General features: G+C 40.1%; 1 protein-coding gene across 4 annotated transcripts in view; it reads left to right on the top strand.

Moving 5' to 3' along the window:
* SMAP2 (small ArfGAP2) overlaps positions 1-22,542 on the top strand; it is a 48,896-nt gene that overhangs the window by 18,164 nt on the left and 8,190 nt on the right. For 2 of the 4 annotated variants that reach the window (XM_005543835.5, XM_065524570.2), the window contains exons 2-6: positions 14,029-14,162; positions 15,929-16,014; positions 17,047-17,125; positions 20,326-20,412; positions 21,471-21,552. In XM_005543835.5, the coding sequence (XP_005543892.1) occupies positions 14,029-14,162; positions 15,929-16,014; positions 17,047-17,125; positions 20,326-20,412; positions 21,471-21,552 (468 nt within the window). The remainder of the gene's footprint in view (positions 1-14,028; positions 14,163-15,928; positions 16,015-17,046; positions 17,126-20,325; positions 20,413-21,470; positions 21,553-22,542) is intronic. The other 2 variants (XM_045373651.3, XM_074011141.1) reach the window with 2 other exon arrangements.

The raw sequence follows: 22,542 nt of genomic DNA, 5'->3' as shown, positions 1-22,542 counted from the left end.
TAAATTAGTATACTTTTATTTGTTGTTGTTACCTAAAGGAGCTCTCAAAAATAAAAGCTGGCCAGGCATGGTAGCACATGCCTGTAGTCCCAGCTACTCAAGAAGCTGAGGTGGGAGGATTGCTTGAGCGCAGGAGATTAAGGCTGCACTGCACTCTAGCTTGGGCAACAAAGCAAAACCCTATCTTAGAAGAACAAACAAAAAACCCAACAACAGAACAACCACAAATCAGTGAGTGCAGCAGGAGAGGCAGCAGAGTGCTGTGGGAGTTGGAATAGGAAGGAGAAAAAGCTTCAAGGGGAAAGTGGGCAGAGCAAGATTTGCACAAAAAGATGTTTTGCAAATAGAGGAAATAGGCCCTGTAAAGCTATTTGTGAGAGATTATAAGTTGATCAACAAAGTGTAAGTAGTTCTTCTCCCTTTTTTTTGGGGGGGGGACAGAGTCTTGCTCTGTCACCCAGGCTGGAGTGCAGTGGCTCAATCTTAGCTCACTGCAACCTCCGCCTCCCAGGTTCAAGCAATTCCCCTGCCTCAGCCTCCCAAATAGCTAGAATTACAGGCGTGAGCCACAACGCCTGGCTAATTTTTGTATTTTTAGTAGAGATGGGGTTTTAGCATGTTGGCTAGGCTGGTCTTGAACCCCTGACCTCAGGTGATCCACCGGCCTTAGCATCCCAAAGTGCTGGCATTACAGGCATGACATACCACGCCCGGCCTCTTCTAACATTTTTAAGGAGTATTTGCGTGAACAGAACCAATGAGGTTCTTCAAATTGACTTCTGACAGTAGTCTAAGTGGTCTCCATTTCTGATTCACCCTTTTTTCCAATTCCAAATTGCCATTATCCATGTAATTGACTCTAAAGAGAGCAAGCAAATCTATCTTCTCCAGCAGTTTTGATCATAGATTTTTAGCTGGCTCTCTTTATCATTTGCAACTGAGTTCATTCATATGTTCCAGTGTTCAAGAATTTTTTCCTTCAGTTCCAGAACTCTTTGCTTCCATCCTGTGGTTTCTTGGGAGCACAGTTCTAAGCTTTCTTAAGATAAGTGTTTCAACCACACCATCTACCATTTTCCTCAGAAGTTGTTCTCTTCTTATGGGGTGTGTTTAGGGTGTTTGGGGCACCAGTCACTAGGGATTGGAAGGATTCTGATGGATCTTCAAGTGACCATGTCTTGAAGGTTAGCCATCATCAGTTCACTCCATGAAATGAAAGCTTAAGGGGGTCCACTTTTGCTCTTTTTTGAAAAAGTCTATTGTCCTCAAAGAAGGAGGTGAACCTGATCAGATTTTAAAGTTTTGTCTTATTCAGTGTTTGTAGCATCAAGGGACTGGCCTCTAATGGAAGCAACTGGGGGGCCTCATTGGCTTATGTAATCAGTCTCATCTCACTGACTTTACAGGGTTCTTCAATACTGTCGGAAAATCTCTTGGCTGGCTCTTTCTCCCTCCTTAAAATACGTTGGCTCTTTACTATAAAAACAATCATAGCAGCACATACCAGAATCTCCTAGGGAAACCCCCAAAGACTTGGGCCTTGTCTCAGCTCTCAGACATAACTACCAAGATCTCTGCATAGCTTTCCCAGGACCAACTGGAAATAAATTTTTTTTATGATGATATAATTGACAAATGAAAATTGTATATGTTTACAGTATACAATGTGGTGTTTTGACATATATGTACATTGATTTTTGTGGCAGTCAGGAGGTCCTCTAATTGGAACAGGGACTCACCACACCCAAGAGTCCCTCTGTCTGTATCCCATCCCCAAATCAGAAAAAGGCCTGTGGGTCTCTGTGGGTAGGATTCACTCTCTCAGATTTCTCTGTGAGTCAGGAACATGACAAGTGGCATCTCTACACACAGTTTTAAGAGGAAGTGATGTCATTGTTGGTATATAGAAGTGAGAAGAGGAGTAATGAGAATTAAAGAAAGACCCAGATCCCGGGAAAATTTAAGCCATACTTTGAAGTTTGGAGTTCAGTTGATGGTGGGGGGTCCACTGACATAGCTTTGAATGAGGTGATGACATTATCAGAATATATGTTGGCAAAATGTCCTTTTCAAAGCCAACAAGGTCCAAACTAGGATCCCATTCTTTCCCTCCTGAAGTCACCTGGGGAATTGAGTTGATAATAATGATACGGGATGACTGATTGATATTTCTTTATTCCCAGAAACATCACCCAAGTAGAAACTAGTTACCTTCCACTGGTGGGAGAGACAACAAGGAAGAGTGACAGTAAATCCCTACCTGTTAATAATAAACCAATGGCCAGGCCCAGTGGCTCATTTCCTGTAATCCCAGTACTTTGGGAAGCCAAGGTGGGAAGATCACTTGAGCCCAGGAGTTCAAAACCAGCCTGGGCAACATAGCAAGACCTCACCTCTACAAAATAATAATAATAATAATAATAATAATACCAAGCCAGTAAGATTATGTGGAGCCAGATTTACTAAAAGTTAATTGCCTTCCCTTCAACCTTTTTGGAGTAGTTTAATTAATTTTTGAGATAAAGTTACTGTCTTTCGGAAGAGGTAGATTTGAGATAATCTTGTTAAGGTATATTGATTTGTCAGAGAGGTGTATTGACTTGTCTAAAGTCACACAGGAAATTAGTGCTGTAGTTTAGATAATCCGTATCCTTAGCTCTGTAGATAAGAAGGGCCAGTTAAATAACATGAGAAAGATGAAGAATGACTCCTTCCTTTGTCCTAGTAGACCTCAGTCTGCTTCCCTGTTGATTTCTTTGTGTTACAGGCTTTAATGTTTTTTGAGAAAAGCCATTTTAAGTTAACTACTGAATTAGCTTTAGATATAGATTGACTAATCATTTCATTAGTGAGTACTTAGCAGTGTTCTACTTCCCTTAACCTCCTTTTTCCGGTTACCTGTTAGGAAGATAATGTTGCTTTGCTTCATCTCCATTGATAATCACAGCAGTCTGTCTAATTGCTACGCCTGTTCTATCATTGAGCTCCTGGATCAAGTTGGTTCAGTGGGCTTGTATTTTGGTTGAGTATATAAGTGGCTGCTTTCTTCTGCTAGAATCTCTAAACCTCCATCTTTATCTTGCATACTTCGATATATAAGTATGGGGGGAGTAAAAAGCAGCACCAGGATATCAAAATGGTAGGAAGACAGATTAATCGGACTCAGTATAAGGAAGGCCTCTCTGCTAGTCAATGCTGTCTAATGGACAAACCGACTACCTTTTGAAATGGTACATAACTGACTTAGCGTTGGACAAAGCAGGTGGTCACCCTTACAAGGAGGGTGCATTCAGTGGGAAGTTGGACCCAAGAGGACTTCTAAAGTTCTTTCCACCTCTGATGTTCTCATTTTAAATTTCTTGGTGTAGGATTTACCTTTATTCTCTAATCAGTCTCAGACATGTTTTAATTTTGTCTCAGACATTTTTAAGCTTAACTTATGCTCTTTTTTCAACTGTACAAATGTGGACAGTGTTTCTTTTTGACAAACGGAAACAACATTCTTGCAAGATGGCCCAGATGGAAAGGGACTTCTCTTGCAAGCGTTCTGAAAGCAGAGGTTGATTGCATAAGCCTTTATTTTGGTCTCATGGTTCCTTAAAATGTTTGTACTTACAGAAGTTCAAAGTTACTGTTTATTGTTATTTTGGAATAAGGAACTTGATGAACTCTTTTTTGTGTAGATGAAAACATAGAGGTAAACATACCTCTCAGCAGCCCTACATAATTTTTCCAAGATCCCACTGGTGTTTCTGTGTATTCTTCCTTTTCAGTGAATCAGAGAATGGAAGGATATAATGAGTGGAACTGAGGTAACTGGCACTAGATTTGTTTTTAAAACAAATACTGCTGCTTTTTTACTTTGACTTCCAAATTTTAGGTCAGAGTTAATGACAAGCTACGTCATGTAGAATTAATCTCTTATAAAATCCAAGTTTGTTGATTTAGGTTCTTCCTCATGTGTATGTTGTATTTAACCAGTTTTCAGTGCCTACTGTAGGCTCCAGGAACTGAATTTGATTTGTGTTTTAGGTTCCTCAAGACCTAACATCTTCATAAATTGTTTATTTCATTTTACATTTTCAGAACCATTGAATGGTAAGCAGGAAGGGACCTAAAAATTACTGCAAACCATCTACTGTAGTAGTAGGACTGTAGTAGTAGAAAGAACCGTAGGGCTCGTTGTTCACCCAATTCACCACATGGGGATCATTTCTCCACCATCCCTGAGAACTGATTACCAAGCCTCTGTTTGAACACTGCACTAACTGGGATTTTACAGTTTCTGGATATGCTGCATTTGTTTTTACACAACCTTAATTGTTAGAAAATTTTTCCCTAGAGTGTGCTAAAATCAACTTCTATTCCTTAATGCCAGTTCTGCTTTTGAAGCCTCTCCAAAGTAGCCTAATCCGTTTTCTGTGTTATAGCCTATCCTTTAAGGCATGTGAAAACTTCTTCTCCCTTCATTTTGCAAAACAGGAAGAATATATACATTTATGTTGCTTGTTGATTAACTCATTTAACAGACATTTATTGTGTACCATCTTCTGTTTGCTAGCATTGTGTCAAGTGTTTGGGATAAACGATGAAGGAACATGGTCATTGCCTTCCAGAGCTCATAGTCTGTTGAGGACAAGAGAGACCTGTAAGCAACTCGAACAAGATATTAAGTATTAGAAGAACAAAGCTATTATCTGGGCTATTAGCGATAGAGAAAGTTAAGGTTTATTCCACTGGAGGGCGTCACAGATGAAGTGGATTTTTAAGTTTGTCAAGCAGGGAATGAGGGAGAAAGCCATTCCAGGTAGAAAGAATGGTGTAGTCAAAGAGATTTGAGTGTGTCGCATATTTCAGAATTATGACTTCCTCAGCACGTGTAAAGCACAAGGCTCTCAACAGACTTTATATATCATGTTAAGGAGTTTCAACTTATCCTACAGCCAGTAAGGAGCCCTGGATGCTCGCATTGTTTTGTTTTTATGATATCTGTACTGGTTTTTCCCACTGCAAACTTAATAGAAAGTTCATTGCAAACAATCCAGAGAGTATATATAGAGAAGAAAATAGATGTTTCACAATCCCATTATCCAGATATAGTAATAATTTACATACATTCTTCTAGATGTTTTTTCTGTGCATACCTGTACATTTATTCTTTTTTCTTTTCTATTCTTTTTTTTGACAAGGTCTTGCTCTGTTCCCTAGGATGGAGTGCCATGGTGCAATCATAGCTCATTGCAGCCTTAAATCCTTGGGCTCAAGCAGTACTCCCACCTCAGCCTCCCAAGTAGCTAGGACTACAGAGGCATGCCACCACACCCAGCTCATTTATTCATATTTTAAACAAAAATGGAATTGTTTCATGTATACTCTTTTAATACTGGATTTTAAAAATTACTGTATCATGGAGATACTTTTGTATCAAATAGAGGCTCCAAAATTTTTCCCCATTAAATGGTGATACCATAATTCCTTAATGTAACCTATTGATGTTTCTAATCTTTATAAAGATGTAATAATGAACATTCTTAACATATTTCTTTGTGTACTTGACCTGTTTTTTCCCTGATGAATTCTTACAAGTGGGGTCAAAGGATTTACTTAGTTCTTTTGTTTTTTTGAGTTAGGGCGTCAATATGTTGCCCAGGCTGTCCTCAAACTCCTGGGCTCAAGTGATCCTCCAACCTCAGCCTCCTGAATAGCTGGGACTACAGACATGTGCCACTGCACCTAGCACACTTAGTTTTAATTAATTTTTAAACAAATGTTGCCTTCCTGCTGTGTTCAAGGAAGCGTGCTATGCTGTGGGTATATGATAGTGAATGTCACAGGTCTGGTGTCAGCTCTTGTGGCACACATTAGTGGGAAAGAATCTTAATCAAATAATTAGATAGTAACAAAATGGGGTATGATTTAGAAAAAGTAAAGGGTGGCCAGGCACAGGGGCTTACTCCTGTAATCTCAGTGCTTTGGGAGGCCAAAGTAGGAAAATCGTTTGAGGCCAGGAGTTCAAGACCAGCCTGGGCAACATAGTGAGACCCTGTCTCTTTTTTATTTCATTTATTTATTTTTAGTTTATTTTTTTCAGATGGAGCCTTGCTTTGTCACCCTGGCTGGAGTGCAGTGGCAGGATCTCGGCTCACTGTAACCTCCGCTTCCTGGGCTCGTGTGATTCTCCTGCCTCAGCCTCCCAAGTAGCTAGGACTACAGGCACGTGCCACCATGTCTGGCTATTTTTTTTTTTTTTTTTCGTATTTTTAGTAGAGATGGAGTTTCACCATGTTGGCCAGGCTGGTCTCAAACTCCTGACCTCAGGTGATCCGCCCGCCTTGGCCTCCCAAAGTGTTGGGATTACAGGCATGAGCCATCGCACCTGGCCTATTTCTTTTTTTTTTTCTTTACTTTTTTTTTTTTCTCCTGACTCTTTACAGCACTCAATGACCCATCTCTACAAAAATAAAAAATTCAGCTGAGTGTGGTGGCTCATGCCTGTGGTCCCCGCTACTTGGGAGACTGAGGTGGGAGGATTGCCTGAGCCCAACAGCCCAAGGCTGCTATGAGTTATGATCGTGCCTCTGCACTCCAGCCTGGGTGACAGAGCAAGACCCTGTCTCAAAAAAAAAAAAAGAGAGAGAGCAAAGAAAAAAAAGAAAGGAAAGAAAGAGTAAAGGGTAAATGAAAGTTCATAGCCTTTAAAAAAAGTCCTTATCTTTTAGAGATATATGCTGAAGTATACACAGATGAAATGGTATGATATTTAGGACTTGCTTCAGAATAATCCAAGGTTGGAGTCGAGGGGCAGTGGGTGGGAGTATAGCTGAAACAAAATTGGCTAGGAGTTGATAATTGCTGAAGCCCATGGTTAATTATGCTCTGCTTTTGTTTGTTTGAAATTTTCTATAAGGTAAAAGCCAAAAGAAAGGGTAGAAGAGAGATTATAGTCGTGTTTAGACTGGGGAGCCAAGGAAAGACTCCTTTGAGGAAGAAGCATTTCAGCTCCTTTGAGGAAGAAGCATTTCAGAGGGTCTATTACTATCTAGACCCTCGTGATGTATAGGAGTTGGCCAGGCTGCAAGGGGCATTTGGCAGTTAGGGAGTTTTTTAGGCAGCAGGAGCAGCATGTTCAAAGGCTGGCAAGCCCTGAGGAAGGAACATGTTGGTGCCTTGAGGAAATGAAAGAAGGCTGCTGTCATAGGAATTGAGAGGCTGCGGAAGGAGGCATGGGCTAGACCTTTAAGACCTTGGAAACCATGTTAAAGATTTTGTTTTTTAATCCAATAGTAATAGAATAATTTTAAGTAGCACGAGGTGGCTCTGCTTCTTTAAGAGCTCAAGTTGGCTGCTGGTGGAGAATGGTTTTGGTTTGGGCTCGAGGGAGAAGAGAATGTAAAAGTGGAGAGAGAGCTATTAGGAGGTTATTGCAGTGGTCCAAAAGAGTCTGGTGGTTTTAGATTACAGAAATAGTTATACAGATGGAGAGAAGAGATACTGATTTGACAGATATTTTTGGCTTGGTGATGTGGGGGCTGAAGGAGAGAGAGGTTTTATGATGCATAAGTTTCTGGCTGACGCAATGGAATGGATGGAGGTGTAGTTGACTAAGATGAAGGAAAAAGGAAGAGATTTTGTAGCAAGAGATTGAGAGCTTAGTTTGGAATATGCTATTCAGAAAATGTGCACCAATTTACATATTTACCTCTGTGTATAAGACTACATGGAAGGTATTTATATTTAGAGGTCTGATCTGTACAGATTTGTGTTTTAGAAAGATTATTCTAGTGGGATTCTGGAGACTAATTGCTTGTTAGTCTGTGAGGTTTTTGAATTGAGGTATCTCATCTTTATTTTCTCTGCCTTTGTATCCCCAGTACTTAGCAGACAAAGTGCTTGGCACATAGGTACACAATAAATAATGTTAAGAGAATGAATGCTGGCCAGGCGCGGTGGCTCACTCCTGTAATCCCAGCACTTTGGGAGGCTGAGGCGGGCGGATCACAAGGTCAGGAGATGAGACCATCCTGGTTACCACGGTGACACCCCGTCTCTACTAAAAATACAAAAACAAAATTAGGCGGGCGGGGTGGCGGGCGCGGTGGCGGGCGCCTGTACACCCAGCTACTTGGGAGGCTGAGGTAGGAGAATGGCGTGAACCCGGGAGGCGGAGCTTGCAGTGAGTCGAGATTGCGCCACTGCACTCCAGCCTGGGCGACAGAGCGAGACTGTCTCAAAAAAAAAAAAACAAAAAAAAACCACAAAAAAACAAAAAAAGAATGCTTATAGGTGAGAGATGAGAAGGTCTAGGTAGAAATGGATAGATTGTGGAAAAGTTTCCAAGATAGATTCAACAGGATTTGGATGGAAGATGGGAGAGATTTTTCTGTCCCTTCTCTTACCCTGCCGTTGAACTTTTTGACAGGTCCATTATGCCAGCAGGTCTAAATATAGGTAGCCATCAATTTATCAATTTTTTTTTATCCTCAACATTTATTTGTTTGGAACTCCATAGATTAGAACTCAATGAGGTAATTATTATAATATTAATAGTAGCTTGAAGCCCTCCATCACTCTAGTTCCCGTTTTCTGTCTGCTGAGTTTTCTGTCTTCCAGAGCCTTTCTAATCCTGGCGTTTGATGGTGGGGAAAGTTTCAGCAGCAAGAGGAATTTGCAGCAGTAGTTACTCAGTATGTAGAAGCTGTCCAGAAGTTGAATATAAGTTGGATGTTACCTGTATGCTTTCCATTTTACAAATGGAGACATAAGCCCTAAAGAAACTTGTCAAAATACATGCAACAGGTCCATGTAAACCCAGGTTTTTCCCATACTGAGCTGGTACTTAGGACAGTTGATTTCTTGACTGATCAACCAAATCCATTTCCATCTACTTTTTTCATTTTCCCTGATCGCTTATTACAGAGTGATTCTATGTTAGTTTTAGTATTGCTTAATGCTGCCCAAGCCTGCTCTTAGGCTCCTGTTGAATATGTTCACTTATCTGTGACCTTGTTCTTGTGTTGTGTCAGTCACTACCAGTTTACATCACTTGCCTATCCTCTTTGCTTTCAAAATTGTTTGGCATATTGCCTCTCAGCATCTATTTTCATTTTACATTTCAAAATGGTATCTTTTATATTTTTTCCTTGATTACCATGACCAATATGTATTGAACAATTGGTTTATCTCTCTTTATTGATACATAATAGATACACATATTTTCATGATTATTTTGATACATTCACATAATGTGTAATAACCAAATCATGATAATGGTATATCCATCACCTTAAACATTTATCTTTATGCTGGGAACATTTGAATTATTCTCTTCTACCTATTTTGAGATATATGGTAGATTATTGTTTGCTATAGTCACTCAACTGATTTATTGAACACTAGGTCTTATTTCTTCTAACTGTATTTTTGTATTTTTGGGGTTTTTTGAGACAGGGTCTTGCTCTGTCGCCCAGGCTGATGTGCAGTGGTGTGATCTTGGCTCGTCGCAACCTCTGACTCCTGGATTCAAGCAATTCTCCTGCCTCAGCCTCCCCAGTAGCTGGGATTACAGACGTGCCACCATGCCCGGCTAATTTTTTGTATTATTAGTAGAGATGGGGTTTCACCATGTTGGCCAGGCTAGCTAACTATATTTTTGTACCCATTAATCAACCTCACTTCATCCTCCATCCCCCTACCCTTTCTGGCTTCTAGAACACCGATTTACTCTCTCTTCATGAGATCCACCTTTTTTAAACTCACTGACATTTGCAGCAACACAGATGGAATTGGAGATCATTATGTTAAAACAATTGGTTTCACTTGCATTTTTGCAAGTTTACCAGATTAAAGTAGGCTGGCCTTGCAGCAGCAATACCAGGTACTGTGGAATCCAAGTACCCACCACTTAGGCTGACAGCCTTGGGCCTTCTTTCTTTGCCTGTGTAGTGGGGGCATATGCAAGCACAAGGGCAGGGTGGGGGTGTGTAGCAGAGAAAGGGAACAGGTGAGGGTTTAAAAAGTGCATTTTCAAGAAATATTTTGGCCGGGCGCAGTGGCTCACGCCTGTAATCCCTGCACTTTGGGAGGCCGAGGCGGGCGGATCACGAGGTCAATAGATGGAGACCATCCTGGCTAACACGGTGAAACCACGTCTCTACTAAAATACAAAAAATTAGCCGGGCGCGGTGGCGGGCGCCTGTAGTCCCAGCTACTCGGGAGGCTGAGGCAGGAGAATGGCGCGAACCCGGGAGGCGGAGCTTGCAGTGAGCCGAGATGGTGCCACTGCACTCCAGCCCGGGCGACAGAGTGAAGACTCCGCCTCAAAAAAAAAAAAAAAAAAAAAGAAATATTTTAAGATCAATAAAGGAAGCTGCTTAAAATTTCATGTTTTCTAGAAGACTTTGAAATTGGGTCTAGGGTAAATTTCTTCTCTCTAATATTCAGTTCATTTTGGTTCTGGTATTTTAGGACCAGAACTCATATTCCTTTCCAAAAAGAAGCACTCTGGCTGAGCGTGGTGATTCACACCTGTAATCCCAGCCCTTTGGGAGGCCAAGGCGAGTGGATCACCAGAGGTCTGGAGTTCGAGACCAGCCTGGCCAATGTGGCGAAACCCTGTCTCTATTAAAATATGAAAGTTAGCTGGGTGTGGTGGCATGTGCCTATAGTCCCAGCTACTCAGGAAGCTGAGGGAACAGAATTGCTTGAACCCAGGAGGCAGAGGTTGCAGTGAGCCAAAATCACACCACTGCACTCCAGCCTGGGTGACAGAGCGAGACTCTGTCTCAAAAAAATAAAATTAAAATAAAAAGAAGCACTCCGTGGTGTTGCACAGAGTGTAGGTATATATTACATATATGAATGAGTTAACTGGCTCATATCAGGAAGATGAATGGGAAGTGGGTTCTGGAAACCTCATTCGATACCATGTCCTTATATATAGTCCTCAGTTATTGTCCCTCTGTGTTTTAGGCACTGTGAGGTGAATGTTATGGTACCCATTTTATAGATGAGGAAACTAAAGCTCCGTCTCTCAGAAGGTCACACAGGTAATCATTGAAGGAACTGCGCTCAAACCTAAGTCCTTACTGGCAGCAAAGATTATACTTTTAATAACTACAACTGGCAGAGCATGGTTGCTGACACCTATAATCCCAGTGCTTTGGGAGGCTGAGGTGAGAGGATTCCTTGAGGCCAGGAGTTCACAACCAGCCTAAGCAACATAGGGAGACCTTGTCTTTAAAAAAATTTGAAAATCAGCCAGGCATGGTGGTGCATGCCTGTAGTCCCAGCTACATGGGAGGCTGAGGTGGAAGAATCTCATGAGGCCAGGAGTTTGAGGTTACAGTGAGCCATGATCTTGCCTCTGCACTACAGCCTGGGCAACAGAGTGAGAGACCCTGTCTGTAAAAAATAAAATGAAATAAAAGTAACTACACCATTTCCCCATGTTTTCAGCCATATAAGTAACATTTGTCTCTTTTATTTTTCTTTTCTCTAGTTTCAGAATCTTTTGTGGAACATGTAGTTATTCACTAATAAATCTAGTGTCTCAAAACTAAAAGAGACTGAGTATCTGGGATATAACTATCCCTATATTCACTGGGAAAAGGTTTCAGAAGGGATGTCAGGTGGGGATCTGCGGGGGAGAAGAGGCTCTTCTCTGGCTTTTCATGAAAATACAGCTGCCTGTATTTCTGTACTGAGGCCTTGTCAGTGGCTTCAGAGTCACCCCAAGGCTCGAAGTCTTAGCCTTGCATTCCTCAGAAGCAAAACGACTTTAAGTACTCTGGAGTGGGAGCTGTGACAGTGGCTTAGATGATTGGGAATTGGCTTTTCTCATCTTAAGGCCAGGAAGCACACAGTGTAACGTTTCACAGCTGACTTTCAATTTTTAATGAATGCGTTTGGCTTCTGACTTTGTTAGTAAACAAATACATCTTAACTGTCTTATGAGTTCTAGACTCCGGAATCTAGAGCAAAGAAAAAATGCTTTAAGAAACATGAAATATTAACTTGGTGCCATTTTAAATCTTATATAACTTAGATCTTATTGAAGTTCCTTTATGAAAACTGTAACCTAAAATGGATAGACAGCATGCTAAGAAACCCCATTTACGTCAGTTTAGGGTTTTCATTTTGTGTTTGACGTGACACTCTCCCACCTGAAACAAGTGTGCAGATCGTTTTTGTGTTTATAAGATACATGGTGGACCAACTATGTAAATCCATCTAGGAATGTGAAGGGACTAAATATCGTTTTAGAAGATAAATCTGAGCTTGTGGTAACGATAAGGCATTGGGATAAAATTTCAGGCAGAGAGCACCACCTGGTGGTAATAAGGAGAATGTGAGCTTTCTGTTGCAGTATTTGCCATAGTAGTGATATCTTTGTCAAAAAATTACATTCTTATTTGTAATAATCATGTATTCAAATTTCTAAAACTAATTTTCTGCCACATGATTCTAGCATTCCTTCATTAAAACTGCTGTCAAAACCTTCAGGCTGGCCAGGCGCAGTGGCTCACACCTGTAATCCCAGCACTTTGGGAGGCTGAAGTGGGAGAAGTGTTTGAGGCCAGGAGTTCAAGACCAGCCTGGGCAACATAGTGAGACCTTGTCTCTGCAGTAAATAAACATATTAGCCAGGCAGAATGGCACACGCCTATAGTCCCAGCTACTCCAGAGGCTGAGGCAGGAGGATTGCCTGAGCCCAGGAAGACGAGGCTGCAGTGAGCTATGATGGTGCCACAGCACTCCCTGTCTGGGTGACAGCGAGACTGCCTTTAAAAATAAAAATTGAAAAACCTGCTGGCTAACCAAATAATTGTCTGTGTCCTAAAGAACTGAAGTCTTGTGCTCCTTGTCGTTCCAAGCGTAGGTCCTGTTTATCTCTATAGAAAATCGGTGTCTTTTCACCTCTTTATTGCATCCTCTAATTTTTATGTCACACTTATTTTATGTGGTAAATTTCTGCCAAGTGGGATAACAGAGAAGGAAATATTTCTGAGTTTTCAGTAAGTTTTTGGCAGGTTTCATATGAGTCATTTTTTTTTCCTGGGTGAAAATTATGAAGAGGAGTGTGATAATTTTTCAGAGTGATTATTAGGATGAGTAAAGCTGGCAGGGGATGGGAGCTTCTGTAACATTTTGAATTAAAATTCATATTTGAGATTTCTTTTTTGTTGCTATAAGCATCTTTATTATTTGGCAATCTAGAAATGAGATACTTCAGTAGTTGAGTAAAGTAGGGACATCAACCTAAGGGGAAAGGATCCTATTAAGTTAATGCGAATGCATATTTTATAGGCCTGGGGTTGGGGGGAGGATAAACACAGTTTCAATTACAGGTTGAGCCGTGGACAATCATGCCTTATCTATCTTTCTTCCTGGTAGGAAAACCGAATATAGGCCACCACTAAAAAGTGGTGAATACAGGCCCATCACCACTAAGACGTCTCTTGGGAGAGGACTGTTTATATAAGGTGCTCAGCCAAATAGAATATGATATGGCTTTGCACTCCTGGGATTTTTCTTAATATAAGTAACAGTCTTGTAACATCTGCGTTTCAACACTCATATTAGCAGACACTGTAAAAAAATTGTACCATGCACAAATGCCCACATATTATATAATTCTGTTTGTATTAAATGTCCAGAATTGGCAATCCATAGAGATAAAAAGTAGATTCATAGTTGCCAGGGGCTGAGAGGGAAGAGTTGGGAGAAAATGGGTAGTGCCTGCTAATGGGTTGGCATTTCTTTTGGAGTAATGAAAATGTTCTGGAATTAGATAATAGTAATCATTGCACAACTATGTGAATATACTGAAAACCACTGTATTGTACACTTAAAAATTTTAAACTAAAGAAAAGCTGACACGTGGAGGAATGAGTAGAGTCAATAAACAGGTGGTTATGGTAAAAATTATTTCACTTACGTTCTAGCAGAAATGTCTGATAATCTAATATTGCAGTTTAGGCCTTGAATGTTGTAATTTGTGCTTTATTGCCCTGTTCCTGACTTTCACAGGGCCGCGATGGGCCTCTTGGAACATTGGTGTGTTCATCTGCATTCGATGTGCTGGAATCCACAGGAATCTGGGGGTGCACATATCCAGGGTAAAGTCAGTTAACCTCGACCAGTGGACTCAAGAACAGATTCAGGTACTTAGCCCAAGAGTGAGTCAGCTGCTCCCATATATCCATGTAAAAGGAATTCCAGATGAATTTCAGTCAAACCGGGCACAAAGGCAAAGATAAAGGAAAATTTAGTTGTTAAACACTTATGTCAAATTCTTGTACCTTAACAGAAATTTTTATTCTTTCTATTTAAGATACAAGTTATTCTACCTATATTTTACCTCCTTAAAAACAGAAATAGTCTATGGTCTAGGACTCCATGGGTCCACAAAAGTATTAAGAGGGATCTTTGGGTGATTTTCTAAGACTCTTAGCACTTGCAGGTCTAAAATTTATAGTTTTGAATATTCACTTTTGGTCGGGCACGGTGGCTCAATCCCAGCACTTTGTAAGACCGAGGTGGGTGGATCGCCTGACTCCAGGAGTTCAAGACCAGCCTGGGCAACAGAGTGAGACACCTGTCTCTGCAAAATACAGAATTAAAAAGTTAGCTGGGCCTGGTGGTATGTACCTGTAATCCCAGCAGTTTGGGAAGCTGAGGTGGGAGGATTGCTTGAGCCTCTGCAGAAGTGGAGGCTGCAGTTAGCCATGATCATGCCATTGCACTCTAGGCTTAGAAATAGAGTGAGACCCTGTCTCAAAAAAAAAATCACTTTTTAAAAAAACCTCCAAATCATAGACTTATGGAAATATTTTATTGCTAAAATGCATACGTGAATCTTTGTTTTAGACATGGAAAATATTTTAATGGTACATAATATTAAAAAGATATCATTTTTGTGAACTCATCTTTTCTGTGATTGTTAATATATCTTTAGACACATACAAACATGGAATTAGATGATAACATTTAAAATTTCAAAAATTTTAAATAAATTTAAACATAATTAACCTTAAAAGTATATTAAATAAGACAATGTATATATTATATTTATTGTTATCATCTTAAAAAAGCTGTAACAGCTGGAATGCATATGTGAATCTTGCATGCTGTTAGCTTGGTGGGCTTGGAGTGAGACTCCTAAGTTAATGAGTCTGGCTGACCTAAGAGCTGTACCTTGATATAGCTTCATTATTTTTTATTCTCTTCCTACATTGAAAAGCTTTAATTTTAATTTTTTCTTTCTTGGGAGTAAAAGGGAAGCCCTCCCGCCCCCCAAATCCAGTTGCTAAAGTTGGTAATGGAAAAAGAGGTTACTCTTAACGAGAAAATGGCTTTAGAAATTGCTTTAGACTGTATTTATAGTTGTATTAAAGGTCTAAAAAGGTGAGTTAGATTTTTCAGTTACACTTTACTCTGTCTTATGAAGGAAATTGTATGCCATGAAGATATTTGGGGATTTGGAGACTTAAAAAGCTCTTGGGATTTATCCCTCACAAGTGTTAAGGAGTCTACTTAAAAGCCTAATGGGAAACACATTTATTGGAATTGATTAATAGTATAAACTCAGAATGGTAACACTGATCATTGCCTGCCAAGTAGACATTTTAATTGGTAGCTGTGTATCTAAGACTGTCAAATGAGATCTTGATTTATTACTGAATTAAATGTATCTTGGTACACAGGTATTTCAGTAAAAGGAACCTATGGAGTAGGGGGAAAGACAGCTTGGGGCAAATGATTGGGAATTCCTAGTAAGGTAGAGAGAATCATGAATTGGAAATCAGAATCTTGGTTCTGACACTCTCTAGGTTGGTTCTTCAATTGTACAGTAGTGGAATTGGGTGAGAAGTTTTTCAGTTCTTTCTTGATCTGACATGCCATGTTTCTACATTCTCTTTGGTCACAGTGCATGCAAGAGATGGGAAATGGAAAGGCAAACCGACTTTATGAAGCCTATCTTCCTGAGACCTTTCGGCGACCTCAGATAGACCCGTATCTTTTCTGGAGCAACTTAGAAGGCTGAGTGGTATTCTGATGTTTGGGGAGAGTCAAACAAGACTCCAGTCCTGTAATGTGACTGGGTCATCTCTATGTGGATTAGTCAGTGTCCTTGCTTGTCCTCTGTCCTGCAACCAAGATGCACAAAAAAGCACATGTATTTGCGAATGTCAGAATTGTCATATGGTGTCACTTGAAGAAGACTCACTCTGGAATTAAGACTGCAGTGATTTCACTGTGTATTCTTCCATAAAGTTACATCTCCACTAGTTTATTTTGGATCTCTGAAACTATTGTTTAATTAAAAATAGTAGTTTATTGTGCTCTGTTAACCCTGGCAGTCAGCAAAATGGCCATTCATTTTTATCATCTTTTTATGTCTTGGGTGAAAGAATTAACTGTTGTTTACCAGTTTATCAATAACCAATAACTTTCTTCCACCATCTGTTCAACAGAGATAGCACCTAGGACACAAAACCAAATCCCCTAAAGGCAGTGCTTCTCAAAATGTAGTTTATAGATCATCTTGTTAAGGTTCTTTTTTTTTTTTAATGGATTCAGGTGGAACCTGTTAAACGCAGATCTGGGGCCTTGCAGAAGACCCACTGGTCAGAATTTGGCAGTGGGGCACAAGAGTTTATGTTTTCAAGGGGTACTTACGTGCCTTTGTTTGAGGCCTATTGACCTAAGTGCTTTAAAATAGACATTTGACTGCTTTACCTATATTCTAGAACAGCCACAGATGTATAGCCACCTCCAATGTCAATTTGTAGATTAATTCCACTTGCTGCTATCATTATGCTGAAGGAAAAGCATAGAAATTTTCGTGAGGATTCCCTGCTGTAACTGTGAAGGAAGCATTTTAAGGCTTTGGTCAGAGAAATTGCCTATGAACAGGCAGGAGCCATGTGGGGAAACCAGGCAAGAGGGAAGGAGGAGAACAATGCTCCATGGAACACAATTGACCTTTTATCTTCTTACTGTTTGAGAGGCTTATTTGATTCATCCTTAATGAGCTTTTTGCAGAGCTGTCGAAGGATTTATTCGAGACAAATATGAGAAGAAGAAATACATGGACCGAAGTCTGGACATCAATGCCTTTAGGGTTGGTTATACATCTTTCAAGTTTTGTCCATAATAAGTAATTTGCTTATTAAATCAGGCCAGAGAACACTTTGAAGAACTGCTACCAAAACATTCCAAAACCGTCTTTTAAAAAATGCAAAAGTAGACCAAGTGTGGTGGCTCATCCCCTAATCCCATCACTTTGGGAGGCTGAACTGGGAGGATCACTTGAGCCTAGGAGTTTAAGAACAGCCTGGGCAACAAAGCAAGACCCCCATTTCTACAAAAAATTTAAAAATTAGCCAGGCATGGTGGTATACACGCCTGTAGTCACCAGCTACTTGGGAGGCTGAGGTGGGAGGATCACGTGAGCCAGGGAGGTTGAGGCTACAGTGAGCTATGATTGCACCACTTCACTCCCGCCTAGGCAACGGAGTTTGACCCTGTCTCAAAATAAATATTTAAGCAAAAGTAAAAAATGCCAGTTACTGAGTCAAGACCATGCGATATCATGAAAAAAACTTCTGCCTATCAGTGAATTCTTTGCCTTAACCTGTAGTTAGAAGGTGTTACTGATGATTCCCAGTTTTGAATTATTTCTTGAGATGGACATGTTACATATAGTAGATCAAATAAAACAATATAAGTGTATATGTACTACACATATGTCTATCGACATAGATATATACACACATATATACTTTTTTCCTGTAAATGAAATCAACAAAAGTAGGTGTAATTAAATCACCAGTTTCCTTCAGTTTGACCAATGTATATTTCCAGCATTACCTGCGGATAACCAGTGTGTTGGTGGACTGATTGCCAATGTGACCCTTGTTTCTGAGAAGGGTTTCAGAGGGAGGCTGACTACCAGTTTCCAAGAACACATTCCACCCTAGGCATGTTGAGAATCTGCAATACAGTGTATGATAACTAGAACAAATATAACACATGGGGGACAGACAGCGACAGCATGGTTTCTGAAAGAGGAAAATATGCCTAACTAATGACAACTAATGGAGAACCAATAGATATGACTATTTAGACCTTTAAATAACCTTTAACAAGATTCTACAGAAAATTCTCTTAGGAATAATTAGCTATTTCTCTAGTCACAGAATTATTGAGAGTAAGGGATTCTTCACTTCTAGCACAGGTCCTACCTATCTATCATCTATTCTAGTTATGTAATAATGATATCATAGACAGTGAAATCACTGTTTGCGTGGAGCTCTAAGCCCTTCTGGGTAATTAAAAGTTAAGCTAATTGGAATCCGCTTCAGATTGATCTTATGAAGCTATGTGAAAGGGGCATTTAACTGGTAGGTGAATTTCAACACAGGCAAGTAAGTGTAAGGTAATACATATAGTTAGGTAAAAATGATTCCTTCTCAACTTTGTATGAAGGACTCTTATCTTGCAGTCATCCAGAAAAGGGACTTGTCAGTATCATATCTGTGCCAAGAAAGAATTAACCCAGTGTGCAGCTACAGCTTGGATGGCATCATCAAAAACAGTTTAGAACCCAAGCACACACATTTCCTTTTATCTGTAGAAAACTGTGGTCTGTCTGCCCAGCTCTGTTCATTGTGGCTAAAGATATGAACTCAGATGAGGTCAGCCAAGGGTATCTGAGATAATTCAGATGGTGAAGGAGTAGAGTTGCTATTTGTACACAGCTATTGTAGAAACAGCAGCTCTGCCCTCAGGGTATTCATGATTACGATGCTGGTGTCCTGTACCCATGAAAGCAAGCCCAGTTACTGGATGTTTTTCTTAGGAAGGAAATAACCTCCCATTTACCAAAAAGCTATTTCAGAGTTTGTTATTTAATGTACTTAGATTTTTTTCATATTCTTGTGAAGATTTTTATGCCAATAATTAATATTTGCTAAGTGAAGACATTTAATATCAAATGAAAAGAAACTGGCTTTGTTAAAAACTATTCTTTTTATAATGGACAGATAAAACATTTTTAACTTAAATGAAATGTCTGTATTAAAGACATACACTTCATATGAAAAAGCTGCATGTATTGATTATAAGATTATTTTAGAGAAAATGAAAATTAAAGTGAAATATCCATGCATACTCTCACTATCTTTGCTAATAATTATCTTCTTGGTGTTTTCCTCTTTCTTTCTATATAGTTTCTTTTTGGAGGCATAATTATAATACAGTTATATAGACTTCTCCTGCCTTCATTCCACTTAACATATATTTCTATGTCGCTTATATGGTATTTATAATTTTTGATTGTTGCATCATCTTTCAGTGAGTAGCTAAATCACTGAAAGTAATAATTTATTTTACCATTTCCCCTCTGTGGCATAAGTGTTGTTATTTAAGGTTTTTTTAGCATAAATAATTCTGGGGTGAACTTCTTGGTGCATTTAACCTTTTTCATATTTTGGACTATTTTCGTAAAATACATTACAAGATATGGTATCATCTGGGTCAAAGGATTTCAACATTTGTCTCTTCCTAGTTTTGCCAATATACTTTCCAGAAGTTGTACCATTTGACTCTCTCTCCTCAGCATTGTATAAGAGTACTGGTTTCACTTCATCCCTACCAACATTGTAGAAAGATCTTTCGCTCTGCATAAAGTGCATTTTAAATTGCATTTTTTATCACTGGCAAGACCAAACATGTTTTTCATATGTATGCTGTACTCTGTATTCTTAAGATTACTTTGTGGTTTTGTTTTACATTTAGATGTTTATTTGACTTTAAAACTTAATTTTTGTTCTTCTAATCTGTAAACTTGAAATTAAGGTTTATTTTCTGACTGTTAAAAAAAGAAATGACTATTGAGAGGACCTATGATTGAATTTATGATATCACAAAGGACATAAGCTGAGTAAGATGAACTTATTCATTAGTATACCAAGATGAGGGGAGACCTCTCAAAGCATGGGCAAATTAAATTTGGGGCACAGATGGGTAGCATACTGGTAAAATGTTTTAGCATCTGTACATAGCCTCGACTGCAAATATCAAGAGTCATGAGTGGGTTAGGAGGGCGGGTGCCTAAGGTGTTTGGAAGACACATCGTACAGCATTGAGGCTAATGTGGAAGAGGTCAACTCTCATGCTCCACACCAAGACCCCGGCCCTGAAGCTTGCATCAGAATCGGTAGGGATTTGGGCTGTCCTTTTCGGACACTTGGAATTACGATTTATCAAACTATTAGTCACCTTGGGCCCTGTGTTCTTTGTCTTGTTAAATCATTATAGAAAGAAAAAGATGACAAGTGGAAAAGAGGGAGCGAACCAGTTCCAGAAAAAAAGTTGGAACCTGTTGTTTTCGAGAAGGTGAAAATGGTAAGTTGGGAAGTATTTGCACTGTATGGACAGCCTCAGGTATGTGTATATTTGTGAAAGGGAGAGTAGGAGGCCTCGTGGTGAGTACCATTGCACCATCACAGCTGGGGCTAGAGGGTTCTGCATCTGGATTGGATCGCCTGCTATCACCTCTGCTCTCCCATTACCAGTTGCTGCCTAAATCTGCTCTGTAAGAGCTTCTCTTTGGGGTCAGATGGGAACTCAGGAAGTGCATCTGTTCTGTCTAAGCAAGAGGCACGTTCCAAGCCAGAATGCCAAGGCCGTGGGACACCTTCTGAGCAGATGCTATTTCCACATTAGTGCTTCTCTTGTTAGACCTTCTGTACCCCATTTTCCGATTTCAATGAAGAACAGTCCAGAAGTGAGGCCATACTAGACCATTTTAAATGATCCCTTCTTATATTCTTGCTTTGTCATGTTGAAACAGACACGCTTCTTTTTCCACAGGACATATTGTGGCTGTAGTAGTAGAATCTCTAATATAAAAGCTTGGAATCTTGGGAGAGAGGACTTTACTTACTATTGCTTAAGGAAGAGTCTTTTATCATCATTCTGAATCACATTGTCTATGGACACAGTCACTAGTGATATTGGCAGAGTGAATTAGGTAATCTTTAAACCGACCTCTCTTTCGGTGTTAAAGTAAAAGGTTTTCTAACCACTGGGAGATTTGTTGGCTCTTGGCTCTTGTACCATCAGATACCTACCTTTATTCTTGGCTTTTCCTGGGACCAAAAACTGCTGCTTCTGTTGGATCCCCTGTTCTGTGGTTGTCTTGGTTTCAGAAAGATCTGTCTCTTTAGGACGCCAGACAATCACAGGTGATATCTTTGTTTTTCGCTTCAGGTTTGGTTTATGCACTTCTGCCTCCTGACTTGATTCTTTCACCTGACACTTCCTGAGTTTCATTTCTTTGGTAACTCTTTTTGAATAACAGTAGCCCTACCCACAAGAACACCATGGCTTTACAGTGGAGATGGGAATAAAGAGTTCAAAAACACCTGCTTATTTCTTTCTATAACATATTTTCACCTTAGCCACAGAAAAAAGAAGACCCACAGCTACCTCGGAAAAGCTCCCCGAAATCCACAGCGCCTGTCATGGATTTGTTGGGCCTTGGTAAGAGTTGGACTTTTCAGCTTCCATGTTCTTACAAATTTTGATGAATTCTCAGTGACCCTGGAAGATAGGTAAAGATGGGATTCTCCAGTTTTGTCTTCATTGCTAAGACTGTTCTCTCACACTCTTCCTGATCTGTTTTATATCTGAACATTTGCTCTAAGGAAGTGTTTACCATGACACTTTTCAGAGCGACAGTATGGTGTAGTGGTTAAGAGCATGGCCTTTGGAGCCAGTGTCCCGCTGTGTTACTCACTGTCTATGTGACCTTGGGTAGTTTACTTAACCTCTAATGTTGCTTTCCTAATCTGTGCAGTGAGAATGAGTCTCTACTTCAAAGGTGTTGTTGGAAGGATTAAATGAGATAATGCCTCTAAAGCTCTTAGCCCCATGCCTGGTACATACTGAACCCTCCATAAATGTTAGCAATTTTGCTAAACAGCACCTTTGAGCCTCATGTCACTTCCCTGTACTCCACTCCCTGCCTGCATTCTTTTCATTTTTCAGATGCAGGCTGTTTCTGAGATGGCCTGTGGTCATTTTTCTCTAAACCTTTGAAATTCTGAACTAGTGATTCTACCGTTTCAGAAAGAAAGCCTATTGTCTGCCTTTCACAGCACTGATGGTTGCACTTTGTTTCCATCTGCTTCTGCACTTAAGTTATTGGCTACTTAGGTTTCTAATTTCTGTACCTTTCCTTGCTCTCTGAAAATGAACCCTTCATACCTTGCCCTTTAAATAGCCAAAAGGGAGCCAGCCAGCCCCTCACTGCGGTGCTGAAATAGCCTTCAGGCCTGGGCTTCTGCTGCCCTGTGCCTGATAGCTGGGCTACAGGCTTTCCCAGAGCACCCTGGGAATGTGGGGTGAAGCCTCTTTTGAGAAGCCCCATCCATGCTAGATGGTTCTAGAAGTCTAGATTTCTAGGTCTGTGAGATTATGGGCTACCTTTGCTTTTTGTCTAGAATAGAAGGAAGGCATGGGCTTAATAAG

This window comes from Macaca fascicularis, chromosome 1, assembly GCF_037993035.2.
Source record: "Macaca fascicularis isolate 582-1 chromosome 1, T2T-MFA8v1.1".
Classification (NCBI taxonomy): Eukaryota; Metazoa; Chordata; class Mammalia; order Primates; family Cercopithecidae; genus Macaca; species Macaca fascicularis.
This window is presented reverse-complemented; position numbering and strand designations above follow the sequence as displayed.